A 13,805-nucleotide genomic window follows, 5' to 3' on the forward strand; every position below is an offset into this window, starting at 1 on the left:
AAAAACAAACATTAAAAAAAAAAAAAAGGAGACAAAGCAGGAGAGAAATGAACTATGACTATCTTAACACACCCCAAGCTCTGTGATTAAGCAAAATTGGAGTACCTCTGCTATTTCTACAGTAATATTTAAATGTCTTCCTGGTGGCTCTGCAGCTCCCCTTCAAGAGCAGCTTTTCAGTGTTTTCTAGAACCTCTGAACTATTACTGACAGATTGCACTAATTTCCTGTATGATTTTCTTTTTTCTTTTTTGCCTTTTTGTTTTTGTTTTTGCCAAATGTCTGACCTTTGTGATTCGCCGGATGCCTGCACAATTCTGTCTCTTCGCGTCAGTTCAGTTGGTGTGGGTTAGGGGGGCTTGGAGGGTGCGTCACAGACACGCGCCATTTCCTCCCACTGGCGGACAGAGCGGTGGCTCTGGGGGACCGCGACCGGCTGGGAGACTAGCGTGGGGGACCCGTGTAGGGCCGCGCTTCCGCTGACGACCGCCAGGGGGCGCGAGAGGCCGAGACCGGAGCCTGGTCCTTGCAGGGACGCCGGGGCGGGGAGGGGACTTGGGGGGGGGCGGGGGGGAACTGCCTCTGGGGCGGGGCTTCGGAGGAGGAACCTCACCCGCCAGGCCTAGGGTCCCACTTTTCCTCCAGCCACCGCCCGGCATGCTCTCCTTCGGCCTCCACTCTGCCTCCCGTCCTCCCTGCCCTTCCTTGTGTTCCATTTTCCTGCCCTCTGCGCCACCCCTCTCCCTTCCTCCTTTGCGCCAACACTTTCCTGCCCACTTTTGCCCACATTTTCACGCCCTCATGCGCATCCCTGCATTTCCCCATGCTCCCTCGCATCTCCATTTTTCTCACCCTCCTTTGCGTCCCCGCTTTCGGGCCCTCAGCCCCTGGCTCTTAGGCTCCTTATTTCAAATGACCTTTTAGAGAAAGTCATGGAAGGACACACTCCTAGCCGTGAATGTGGCCTGTCGTCCAGGGAGGAGGCAGTGACTCCTACATGAACATCTTTAGTTCCACATATTCCAAAGAGCAGACAGTTTGACAAACATTTGTTATTTAAATGGAAAGTATTTTCTCCCTTTGAGCTGAGCCCTTTGTAGGGGCGGGGGCGGGCACAGAAGATTCTGAAAGTCCTGAGCCCTCCAAGGACCTGCTCACACACACCCTCCAACCCAGGGCTGGATAGAGGGCACATGAGTGGAGTAGCACGGACCTGGGCGGGGGGGGGGGGGGGGGGGGGGCAGGGAGACAATGTGGGCTAAGGGCTGCAGGAGTTGGGGGGCAGCCCTCAATGCCAAGTGCATAATTTTTGCTCTGAAATGCCTGCTGTGGGTCTGTCATCATCAAGAAAGGCCCAGTGATCAATGGCACAGGCTCGAGGCAACCTGCTTCACCTGCTATGGCTGAGCAGCCTTCCGAGGGAGAAAGGACAGGTTTGGGCCGAAATGCGGAAGTGGGGCCGGAGTTGGCAGGGTGGAGGGGTGTCAGAGGTTGCCGCGTTCATGTCCCTCTCGGAGCTTCAAAGCCCAGCCTTGACTGACCTTGCTTCCTGTGTCGCTTTGGGCAGTTACCTCGGCCTCTGAGCCCCGTGAGAGGAATGAGTTCAGTGAGCTGATGTGTAGGCAGAGGCTTAGGGGACCCGATGGCTTGTAGCTAGATGCTGCTTCATGGAGCTTCATTCACTCATTCATTTATTCCACGTCAGTTTCTTGAGCACCTACTGTGTACCAGGCTTTGGGAACGCAACCGTGACTAGGACAGCCCAGGACCCCACCCACTTGGAGCCCCCAGCGTAGCGGGGTTATTAACCATAAGAGTGGTCAGTGCTGAGCACTATACCTACGGGGCCCAGGTGGCACCTAGGGGGTGCCAGGGCAGCACATCGTGCCTTTTCTCCACCCCTGGTGGAGAACGAGGAGCCCGCAGGGGCATTTCGGGGCATCTGCTTCCCTGGCACTGGGAGCCTTTGCTCCAGCATCCAGTTGTGATGTGATAAAAACTTATGAAGGAGGAGAGGTAACTGCTGGGGCCCCCTCCCTGGCAGACGATCAGGCTGCCAGGAGAGCGGGGGGGGGGGGGTTGCACAGCAAACCAGCCTGGGTGCCCCCGACCCCGGCCCTATACCATCTGGGGAAACCGTAGCCCAGGGGTTTAGGAGAGATGCTGACTTCAACCTCCGGAGCACCCCAGTCTGGCTGACACGGCTGAAATGCACACTCCCTACTCTTCCTGGAAGAGACTCTCTTTCTTCAATGGCTTCACGGCGGTAAGTATGTCACCACCCAGACCCTGGGGCTTTGCCGCCCTTCCTCCATAGCTGTCTCCCTCAAAGACAGAAATAAGTTGATCCAAATTTCACCGGCATCCGGCTCGGTGGTCTCCGGGGAAGCAGGAGGGATGTAGGGCAGACGGACGAGGAGCAGGACAGGTTGCGAACGGGTGTAGGCTCCATGGACCCAGAGTTGGTGAAATCCAGCACAGAAGAGTGTGATGGGGGAGGGGGGCCGGGTTGGCCGTGGAGGAGCTCGGCTCTAAGTCAAATCTTGTGGAAAATTAAGTTGTTTGGGAAGGGCAAAAGGGAGAGGGTATTTGCCTGGTCCTTTAACTTTTTCGAAAAAGACTTTTTTTTCTTACTATGAAAGTGACCCAGAATGTACCTCATTAAAGAAGCAATTGTTTTGGTAGCAGAATCGCACTAAGGAAAGACTGCCAGGAGAAAAAGAAGGATATTAAAGACCACTCTTCATCTTGTTACCTGTGATGTAACATTTTCACGGGAGTTAAATGAGACAAGTACATTTCTTTCCTTTTTTTTGAAGTACATTTCTTTTTTAAAGCAGGCTTCACGTGCGGCGCCTGGGTGGCTCAGTCGGTTAAGCATCCAACGCTTGATTTCAGCTTGGGTCATGATCTCACGGTTCATGGGATCAAGCTCCTCATGGAGCCCCGCAGGGGGCTCTGCACTCACCGCCCGGGGGCTGCTTGGGCCTCTTTCTCTCCCTCTCTCTCTGCCCCTCCCCCACTCGTGAGCACATACTCTCTCTCAAGATAAAGAAGCATTTAAAAAAAATTTTTTTTCTTACATTTATTTATGTTTGAGAGACAGAGAGAGACAGAGCACAAGTGGGGGAGGGGCAGAGAGAGAACGAGACACAGAATCCGAAGCAGGCTCCAGGCTCTGGGCCGTCAGCACAGAGCCTGACTCAGGGCTCGAACTCACGAGCCGAGAGATCATGACCTGAGCGGAAGTCGGATGCTTAACTGACTGAGCCACCCAGGCACCCCTTTTATTTTTTATTTTTAAATATTTATTTTTGAGACAGAGAGAGACAGAGCATGAACGAGGGAGGGGCAGAGAGAGGGAGACACAGAATCTGAAACAGGCTCCAGGCTCTGAGCTGTCAGCACAGAGCCCGACGTGGGGCTCAAACTCACGGACCGTGAGATCATGACCTGAGCCGAAGTCGGCCGCTTAACGACTGAGCCATCCAGGCGCCCCAAAACCTTTAACATTTTAAACATGAACTGCGAAGGGTCCTCTCACACACACACACACACACACACACACACACACAAGTCTGTTGCCTGGCAACCATATATGAGCCGATCTCTCCACATCCTCACTAACTCTGGGTACACGGGTATTATCATTTTTTAATGTTTTTGCTGACTTTATCCGCCTTTGCTCTTCTCCCCTCCCCTGGGAGAGCTCCATTTGTATACAACTGACAGACTGTTTTTCCCTGTCTGACTCCTGTCCCAAAGATATCTGGTGTGATCCTCACTGGCCGGGGCATCTATGGCAGCTTCAGAGGGGCTCTCCTGACAAGGGTCCTCGCGCTGTCCTCCGCATACCTCCTTCACGTTGGCTCCCTGTGCCCGGCAATGAGCTGCCTCACGGGGCTGCTTGGCTTTGCTGGGTGGTCTGGAGCAACCATAGGAAGCAGAGACACTCTCTTGTTTGTAAGTCGGATCTGCACACAGACCCCAAAGTACCCTCCCGTGTGAATCCTTCCTCGCGCGCATCACAGCCCCCTGGCAGCAGGCATCCCCTACTTTTCAGCGTTGTGGTCTCATACGACGGCATCAGAATGCATCCGTGGGGGCGCCTGGGTGGCGCAGTCGGTTAGGCGTCCGACTTCAGCCAGGTCACGATCTCGCGGTCCGTGAGTTCGAGCCCCGCGTCGGGCTCTGGGCTGATGGCTCAGAGCCTGGAGCCTGTTTCCGATTCTGTGTCTCCCTCTCTCTCTGCCCCTCCCCCGTTCATGCTCTGTCTCTCTCTGTCCCAAAAATAAATAAACGTTGAAAAAAAAAATGTAAAAAAGAATGCATCCGTGTTCTTCCTCTATGATGTATCTCGGTCGGGACTCCTCTCCCACCCAAGGCCATACATTACAGTCTCCCGGGTCTTCTTCCCATAATTTTACATCTTGCTTTCTCACTTTTAGCTCTTTGGCTTTTGGGAGTTTTATTATCGGAGTGTGGTGTGAGGTAGGGGTCAGTCCTCTCCCGCCTGCGCTAATTTCCATTTTTCTTGGGTCTTTTCTGGGCACACTGGTCTGTGTCATCAGCCCGTGTGTACGTTCCCACTCACGCCACACTGTGGCCACTGTCATGTGTGTCCAAGTTCACGAGGTACAAGAGTTTTGAGCACGATCGTGCAGACGGCGTGTTGCAGATTTTACGTGTCTTGCCCCACCCGGCCTTGGTTAACCCCCCAAAGTCTGGCCCCCAGTCTCCCCACTCCCATTTCCTTTAGAATCGTGTCTGAGTGGATTATCCCACCCTAGGTAAAATTTGTCTCCAGCATTTTTTTTTGTTTTGTTTTCCTTCCTCCACTGTGTTGCTGCAAAACTCTGGTTATTTCAGTGTGGGGGGGTTTCAGGGAGACCCTCAATACGGTCATCTCCCAGAGCATAAACCACCTCCATGATTAAAAGCACCCCGCCCCCACGCCCCTCCTCCCTGAAACTCTATCATCTTGTTTGATTCCTCAGTTACTCCCTTCAGCAAATAGTTATTTATTGGACAGGTCCCGTGCCTGAAATATTTCATTTCCTTTTCAATCTGATGCAGACGCTATTTGCTAGTTTATTTATAGTTTAACTTGGAGGAATCAGAGTGCTCTCTCTCACACACCACGTCCAACCCATCAGCAAATCCGATTGGCCTTACCCTTAGTACCTGTCCCTCCAAAGCCTCTGAGAACTCACTCAAAAAAAAGCAAACTCAAGGGGGCGCCTGGTGGCTCAGTCGGTTGAGCATTGGACTCTTGCTTTCGGTTCAGGCCATGATCCCAAAGTCGTGGAATAGAGCCCAGTGTTGGGCTGTGCGCTGAGCACGGGGCCTGCTTAGGATTCTCTCTCTCTCCCTCGGTTCTCTCCCCCGCTGTCTCTGTCTTCTTAAAAAAAGAAAAAAGAAAAATTAAATTAAAAAAAAGCAAAGCAAAGCAAAATCATTTTGATGGTGTTGGGAGCCACAGAGGATTCTGAAAAGAGGTAGGAGCCCTGACTCAGGGACTCACGGGCGCCCTCTGGTGGCCCTTGGGGGAACGGTGTGGGGAGACCGTTCTGGAGGGACTGTGCTGGTCCGGGTGGGAGACAGTGGGGGCTGGGAGGCATGAGGCTGCGGGGGGGGGGGGGGGGGGGGGGGAGAAGCGGGCAGATTAGGGGTAGGTTCTGAAAATGGAACCTATCAAGGACATACAGACGCCTGGATATCAGTACTCTGGCCACCTCGGTCACCGAGAGGCGGGGACATGGTAAGAATATTAATCCTCGCTCTCTGTCCCATGAGCCGCTAGTCTAGGGTTCCACGACTGCTAAGCCCTGCATCCGTGTTTGTCCTTGTGGGTCCCTGGATGTGTACCCGCTGCTGTGCCTTCCTGCCTTTCTTAGCTAGATAAAGCCAGCCACGGGCCGGTCTGGCAACTCCAAGCCTGGATGTGCAAACAGATTTTAAAAATCATGATCATAGGAGCGCCTGGGTGGCGCAGTCGGTTAAGCGTCCGACTTCAGCCAGGTCACGATCTCGCGGTCCGTGAGTTCGAGCCCCGCGTCGGGCTCTGGGCTGATGGCTCAGAGCCTGGAGCCTGTTTCTGATTCTGTGTCTCCCTCTCTCTCTGCCCCTCCACCGTTCATGCTCTGTCTCTCTCTGTACCAAAAAAAAATAAATAAAAAAACGTTGAAAAAAAACAAAAACAAAGAAACATTAAAAAAAAAAAGTTTAAAAAATAATAAAAAGAACAGCCAGATGCCGACCAGTGAGAATAGTTACAAAGCAAGGAGAGGAATGATGAGAATATGCTTTGCTTTGACACACATTGAATACCTCTTTGGGGACACAGGAAACAGTAACAGTCACCCGCGGCCGAGTGGGAGGCACTTGTTGGCTGGGAGAAAAAGGTGGGAGGGAGACTTTTTCGCGGTGTCGCCTTCTGTGCTTTGTGGCTATTGTGCCACGTGACTTCCACCTCGTCCAAAAAGCCTGTTTTATTTAGACCCTTATTTAAAAAAAAAAAAAAAAAATAGAAAATTACATTCGCCCCTTTTGTGCGGAGAGCGATTCAGCGGCTAAAGATGATAGCGGAGGCTTTAATGGAGTTACAGCCAAATCGGGGGTGTAGCAGGCCTGTGGGCGATTCAGAAGAGCAGACGATTCAGGTTTGTGATGGGTACAACCAGATGCACGAGGTCAAGACCCACGCTCTTCTCTGGGGGGGGGGGGGGGTGATGGCAGCCAGGATTTATCCTCCTTCAGTGTAGACCCAGAGCTCAGGCAGGGCATGGGCTGTGAAGGGTGCAGGAGGAGGCAGGCAGAAGGGACACCCCCGCCTCGCCGCTCTGTCCCCGAGAAACCTCACCAAGCGGGGCACCTTGCGTTGCCGTGTGTCCGTCACTTCCCTGTTTCGTCTCTGAGGTTCAAGATGTGGCCTTGGAGCACGTCTTCGCGACCCTGAGGAAGAATCTATAATTACAGTGAGCCAGACGACTGTTCCGCGGAATGGAACTTGGTCACGGGGACGGTGAGGCTCACACCTTGTGTGTGTTGTTGTGGCAAAAGACACGCCACATGAAGTTACCCGTCTCAACCGTTAGAAAAATTAAAAAAAAAATTTTTTTTAATGTTTATTCATGTTTTTGAGAGACAGAGCGCAAGCGGGGGAGGGGCGGAGAGAGAGGGAGACCCAGAATCCGAAGCAGGCTCCAGGCCCCAAGCTGCCAGCACAGAGCCCGACGCGGGGCTCGAACTCACGAACCGCGAGATCAGGACCTGAGCCGAAGTCGGACGCTCAGCGTCGTGGTGTTTAAGGAGCCGGACCGGCTGGCGTGTGGCGTCTAAGCTCTTGGGGCGGGTGGGTTAGCAGCGTCCCTGAAGCCAGGGAGGGTTTGGAAGGAGAGAGCATTCCCTGTCTCTAGGAGTGTGTCACATCCGGGGCTTGGGCCCGGGAACTGCTGTGGGGCCACGTTCAGGCTTGGGAGGGGGCCCCACCATGGGTAGGCGGCCTCCCGCATCCCAGTTTTGGCTCCCGAGGCTCGAGACGGGAGAGAACGTCTCTCATACATTCGTACGGCCCTTGCCCTGATATTTATTGAGCACCTACTGCGTGCTGGGCACTGTTCAGGGCTCTGGGGACACAGCAGGGCACAGAGCAAAATCCTTGCCCGGTGTTCCTGGCGCTTAAGTGGGGACACGGACGAGAAATCAGTAAGTGAGCGTGGGTGTCCGAGGCGATACGTGCCGTGAAGAACAAGGCAGGGAAAGGGCAGAGAGAGTAAGGGTCTGTTAGTCAAAGGTGCTGTGTGTCATCCATTGTCACCACACAGTGGGATGCTCTGTCCTGGCCCCTTTGCGGGGGTCCTGCCATGCCTTCCGGCCAATGAGCTGTGGCCGGAAGTCTTGTGGGTCGCTTCTGGGCCAAATTATTTAATTGCCTGTGCAGGGCCCCCCCGAGAGCTCTCTTTCCTCCTGCCACGACCGTAGGACATCTGGACGGTGGCTGCTTCCTCAGCCTGAGTCCCTGAGTCATTCTGATAAAGCAGAGCCCCCCTGCCAAGCCGCAAGGGGCGTGTAGCATGCGTGGGAAGTGAACTGTCGAGATTGAGGGGCCATCTGTTACGCAGCATCACCTGACCCCGCCTGGCTGATACAGGGGCTGTGGCTAACTTGGAAAGAGGGTTCAGGGCAGGCCTTCCCCGGGCGGGACGTTTGAATAGAGAGCTGAATGAAAAGTGAGTGAGAGAGCCGAGCAGGTATTTGAGGGCATAGCGTTCCAGAAAGAGGGAACAGCCTGTATAAAGGCCCCGGGGCTGGAGGTGGCTAAGTGCGTTTGAGGAACCGTGAGGGGACCAGCGTGGCTGGCTGGCGCTGAGTGAGTAAGACGGAGAGAGGAGGGAGATGAGGGCCTGGGGGTGACTCGGCAGGTCGCGCAGGGGCTCAAGGGCCATGGGGAGGAGTTCGGCTTTTACCACCAAGTAAGATGACTAGGCACCCAGGGCGCCTGGGTGACTCAGTCATTCCGCATCTTGACTTTGGCTCAGGCCAGGATCGCACGGTTCATGAGTTGGAGTCCCACACTGGGTGAGCTCGTACCCCGCTTCTCTCTCTCTCTCTCTCTGGCCCTCGCTCACTTGCACCCTCTCGCTCTCAAAAAAAAATAAAATAAAAAGATGAACACCCAGGGAGGGTTCTGAGCCTTGACCGGCTAGAGGGAGGGAGGCATTTAGCACGAGAGCCCCCCGGCATAGGCCTATCTTGCCGACTCTAGACCGTAGCCATGGTGACCATGCTTTCTATTGTGTTCATTATTTCCAGAGTTGAAAGGGCATCCTTCAAGTGCCTATCCTCCTCTCTGCAGCTAAAGTGCTGTGGGGCAAGGAACTACACCGGCTTTTCTGGGTCTTCCTTTGAAATGACTGCTGGTCCCTCGGACCCCAGGGGCTGCAGCCCACAAGGGTGACACCATCCACCAGGGGGTCACTCAAGATTTTGTTGGACAGCACCTAGATAGACCTCCCCCCCCCACCCCCCCCCACACACCCCTGCCCAGGGCTGGTGACTTTTATAAAAATTGCCTATTTGCAGGAAGCCCAGCAAAAAAGGTCAAGGGAGGAAGAATGTAACTGGAGTTGGGTGTTCAGCTCATTCTGACCCCACAGCCTTGGGGGAGGGGGGGGTGGGTCAAGGTTACCACGCCCGTTTCACAGAAGGAGCAACCGAGGCTTGGGGAAGGGACGGCTCAAGGTCACGTGGCCTTGGCAGAGCTGGGTTGGAAGCTGGGTTCGGGGCTACACTGCCTGCCTTACAGAGGGCCTGAAATGTAACGATAACGAGGAACAGAGATCACTGTAGGATAGTGACAGTGGCCACAGGACCAGGCACTCAGTTTGTGAGTTCAGTCCCCATCACATACCTTGAGGTGGGGACTGCTTTGCTCCCATTTTACAGATGAGGAGACCGAGGCACAGAAAGGTTCCGAACAGCGAATCGGCACCTTGACAGTGTTACTGCTGTGTTTTTCACCTGTGTTCGCCACTCAAATGTTGGCTCGGCCGAGGCAGGGGTTACGTCTTGTTTCGTACATTGCTGGGCTCCCAGTGCTTGGCTCCCAGCAGGCACTCAGTAAATGCCTATTAAGTGAAGGGGGCCGGCCAAGAGCAAGGTCAAGGCAGCTCAGGCTTCCGGAAGCAAGAACTGCCAGGGGCCTAGAGAGCGGAGCTTCTCTGTGACTGTCCCCTCGCCTGCAGGTGGCTGTTCCGCCCACACACCGGGGCTTCCGCTCGTTGGCTCTATGAACGAGGTCAGGACCCCAGCCTCCCTCTCATTTGTAAGTTTGCGCTGGCCCATTGTTGAGTCGCTCGTGACGGGGAGGCCATCCGAGGCTTCCCACCATGTCCTACCCAACTGCAAGCATGAACTGATTCTGGGAAGTGACTGTCACCAACGCCAGGGAGGTCCTGCCCAAGGGAAGGGTCCCAGGGAGGCAGTGGTGGAAAGGGGATGACTTCTCCGTCATCTTCTAATTTGAGGTGCTCTCCCTCTCTCTCTGCCCCTCCCCTGCTCGCGTGTACATACACACACTCTCTCAAAATAAATAAACTTTAAAAAGGAAGAAAATCCTTTAAAAAATAAACAATAAAAGCCTAAAAGAAACGAGGCATGCAAAGAAACAAGAAAGTGGGGAGAGAGAGACAGACAGACAGACAGCGTGAGTGGGGGAGGGGCAGAGAGAGAGTGAGGGAGACACAGAATCCGAAGCAGGCTCCAGGCTCTGAGCTGTCAGTGCAGAGCCCGACGCGGGGGCTTGAGGCCGAGAACCCCTGATCTGTATTTTTTTTTTTAATTTTTTTTAACGTTTATTTATTTTTGAGACAGAGAGAGACAGAGCATGAACGGGGGAGGGTCAGAGAGAGGGAGACACAGAATCTGAAACAGGCTCCAGGCTCTGAGCTGTCAGCACAGAGCCCGACGCGGGGCTCGAACTCACGGACTGCGAGATCGTGACCTGAGCTGAAGTCGGCCGCTTAACCGACTGAGCCACCCAGGCGCCCCGTGATCTGTATTTTTTAAATAGGCATTTTTTTCATTGTACAAATTTATATTGCATCTATGTTTACAAACGATACCACACCCTCTTCCCCAAAGAGGTCACGATAGTCAGGATCCCAGCAGGGAACAGAATGGAGCCCCGAGGTGGTCCTTTTAAGAAATTTTCAGGGGCGGGGCACCTGGGTGGCTCAGTCAGTGAAGAGACCAACTTCGGCTCAGGTCATGATCTCACTGTTCATGAGTTCAAGCCCCGCATCCGGCTCTCTGCTGTCAGCACAGAGCCCGCTTCGGATCCTCTGTCTCCCTCTTTCTCTGCTCCTCCCCAACTCATGCTCCATTTCTCTGTCTCTCAAAAATAAACATTAAAAAAAAAAAAAAAGGAGTTTTCAGGGACTTCCTTGCTGAGGTGCGGGCAGGGTTAAGAACACGAGGGATGAGGCACCAAGAGTCTAGCAACATGGGGAGCTTTTACTTCTAAGCCTGAAGGGGTAGGAGAAGAGGGGCCATCCGACCTACGGCTGCAGTCTTGGAGGGCTCAGGATGGGCAGAAGAAAGGAGGGAGTGGGGAAGAAATACTCCAACTTTTCCTCCAGCCTCTCCCATCTCCTGAAGGTGTTTCCTATTGGCCAAAGCTAACAGGAAGTGGAAGGGCGGGAGATTCTGGGAAATGTAGTTTGCAGGACCCAGGGCAGAGTGGAAGAGTGAAGATATGTGGGAAACAAGGGGAAAACGACCAACGTGCATGATGAAAGGCCTCCACTTTCTGCTTCTAAGACTGATTGTGTAAACAGAGCAAAGTCGCTCCAGCCTGACCATGAGGGACCTTCAGCTCTTTGTCAAACCCTGCCCTTTACTTTTCTGAAAGAAGATGCTTCCCTTCTCAGTGTCTCCAATTTGATTTGGGTTCCAGAGGTCCCTCAACTTGGTTCAATATCTCTTTTTTTTTTTTTAAGTTTATTTATTTATTTTGAGTGTGTGTGTGTGTGTGTGTGAGAGAGAGAGAGAGAGAGAGCAGGGGAGGGGCAAAGAGAGAGAGAGAATCCCAAGCCAGTGCAGAGCCCGACTCGGGGCTCGAACTCATGGACTGCGAGATCATGCCCTGAGCCGAAACTCAGAGTCTGACGCTCAACCGACGGACCCTCCCAGGTGCCCCTGGTTCAATATTTCTTTCTTCTCCCCTCCCAGCTGCCAGGAATTCTTGCCACTTTGCTTCTATTCATCAAACTGGGCTGACAGACCTGGGGACAGGCCATCTGGCCCACCGGGCTGCTGGAGACTTTGCCCCATTGTTTCTCTGTGGCACTCACTGCTTTTTGGAAGGGAGATTGGTAATAAAAGTTTTGGGAAAGCCCTGTTAGCCTGACCCCTTTTTCCTTCCTTCTATTTGTTTTTATACCAACTGGCAGTGATTTCAGCCCCAAGGACCTAAAAGGGATAACATGGCCTCCTTCTCATGAAATTGTCTTGTTTTTTTAAATTATTTTGTGGAAAGAAATCTGTTTTTTAACGTTTATTTATTTTTGAGAGAGTGCAAGCAGGGGTGGGGCAGAGAGAGGGGGATCAGAGGATCCGAAGCGGGCTGTGTGCCGACAGCAGAGAGCCCGACTCGGGGCTCAAACTCACGAACCTCGAGATCATGACCCGAGCCCAAGTTGGATGCTCAACCGACTGAGCCACCCAAGTCCCCAGTCTGTGAAAGAAAATCTTAAATATTCACAAAAAACAAAAGAACTTGTCCAAAAAAACTCTTACATACCCATCACCCGGATTCAACAATCACCAAGAGCCCGACAGGTGTGCTTCATGATTCCTTTTTCCCCTTGAGGAAGTATTTAAAAGCGGATCCCAGACAATGTCATTTCCCCCTTTGTACCTCAGTACATATCTCTAAAAGTGCGTGCATTTGTGTCCCCCCAAATTCCCATGTTAAACCAAATACCCATTTATTTTTGAGAGAGAAAGAGAGAGACAGAGCGTGAGCAAGGGAGAGGCAGAGAGAGAGGGAGACACAGAATCGGAAGCAGGCGCCAGGCTCCGAGCTGTCGGCACAGAGCCCGACGCGGGGCTCGAACCCACGGACCGCGAGATCGTGACCTGAGCCGAAGTCAGGTTCCTAACCGACTGAGCCACCCAGACGCCCCATGAGAACTTTTGAGATGTGCTGTCTTAGTAACTTTCAAATATGAATTAGGGTATTATGAATTACAGCCCGCATGCTGTCCGTTACATCCCCAGGACTTACACATTTGGTTTCTTTGAATCGGATCCAAATAACGGGCACACATCATGTCTTGTCATGCCTCCTAAATCCCTTTTACTCAAATGAGAGCGTGCGTTAAAATCCTCTGAATGTTCTGTTCAAGCCCAGAGGCCGGCGGCCCCACCTCCAGGGCTTCTGACTCCAGATCCGGAGTGGGACCCAGGGCTCTGAATTCCAAACAGGTTCCCAGCCGGTGCTCCAGAACATGCGCAGAAGACCGCTGTTCCGGGTTCTTCCTCCTTGTCTCCAGTCCCACCAACCTTCGCTTTGTGGCAGAAAGAGCGGGGAATACTGGGGAATGCCATGCCTTCTGGATTGACTCCTCAGTGCTGTTGTGGTCCCTTTGTCTTCCTCCCTCCCCCGTATTTCCTGTAAGTCACTTGTTGCCAGCCCTGGCTGTCCCTTAGAACCTCCTGGAAGCTTTCACAAAATACCCAAGCCTGCACCCCCTCTCCACCTTCTGGTTTAATTGGATTGGGCGGGGGCCTGGGACTCTGATTGAATTGGATTGGATAGGGCTGGGGACTCTTACATTTACCAGACGATTCTGAGGGGGTGGCTACGGTCATTGCGGAGACTCAGTAAGCGAAGGGCTTCATCCAATGACCTCAGCCACCTGGACCAGTTCTGTCACTGGGGATTCCAAAATGGCGGTTTCTCTCATCTTTCCATCCTTCCTTTGGGGGGATTTGGAGAAAGAAAATATGAGCACGTGTGGTATTTGTTATTGCTGCAATCACTTCCCACTTCAGGAAAGGAGGCTCCCACTTTCCTCCGGAGCCAGCCCACGTCTCCGATTTCCATCCCTAAGCCTGTCGGGCAAGTGGTCTCAGTCAGCCAATCAGAATGTTCCAGCTTTCTGTCCCATGTTCTGGTTCAGGCAAGGGACCCAAGCTGGTCAAGGATGCTCGGCTTGGGGACTTTGGATACGGTGCCCAGCTCCCATGAAGCTCACCTCGCCTCGTGAGGGCAAGGCTGCAGAGCAAAGGCACTGAGA

General features: G+C 53.2%; 1 protein-coding gene across 1 annotated transcript; it reads left to right on the top strand.

Moving 5' to 3' along the window:
* The first annotated feature begins 1,445 nt into the window (after positions 1-1,445).
* TSPAN16 (tetraspanin 16) lies at positions 1,446-8,959 on the top strand. Its single transcript, XM_045491052.1, is given in 6 exon segments — positions 1,446-1,453; positions 2,191-2,266; positions 3,766-4,002; positions 6,919-6,968; positions 6,970-7,024; positions 8,858-8,959. Coding segments are annotated over 6 exon segments (528 nt in total).
* Positions 8,960-13,805: the final 4,846 nt, after the last annotated feature.

The sequence above is a fragment of the Leopardus geoffroyi genome, chromosome A2 (genome assembly GCF_018350155.1).
Source record: "Leopardus geoffroyi isolate Oge1 chromosome A2, O.geoffroyi_Oge1_pat1.0, whole genome shotgun sequence".
Lineage (NCBI taxonomy): Eukaryota > Metazoa > Chordata > Mammalia > Carnivora > Felidae > Leopardus > Leopardus geoffroyi.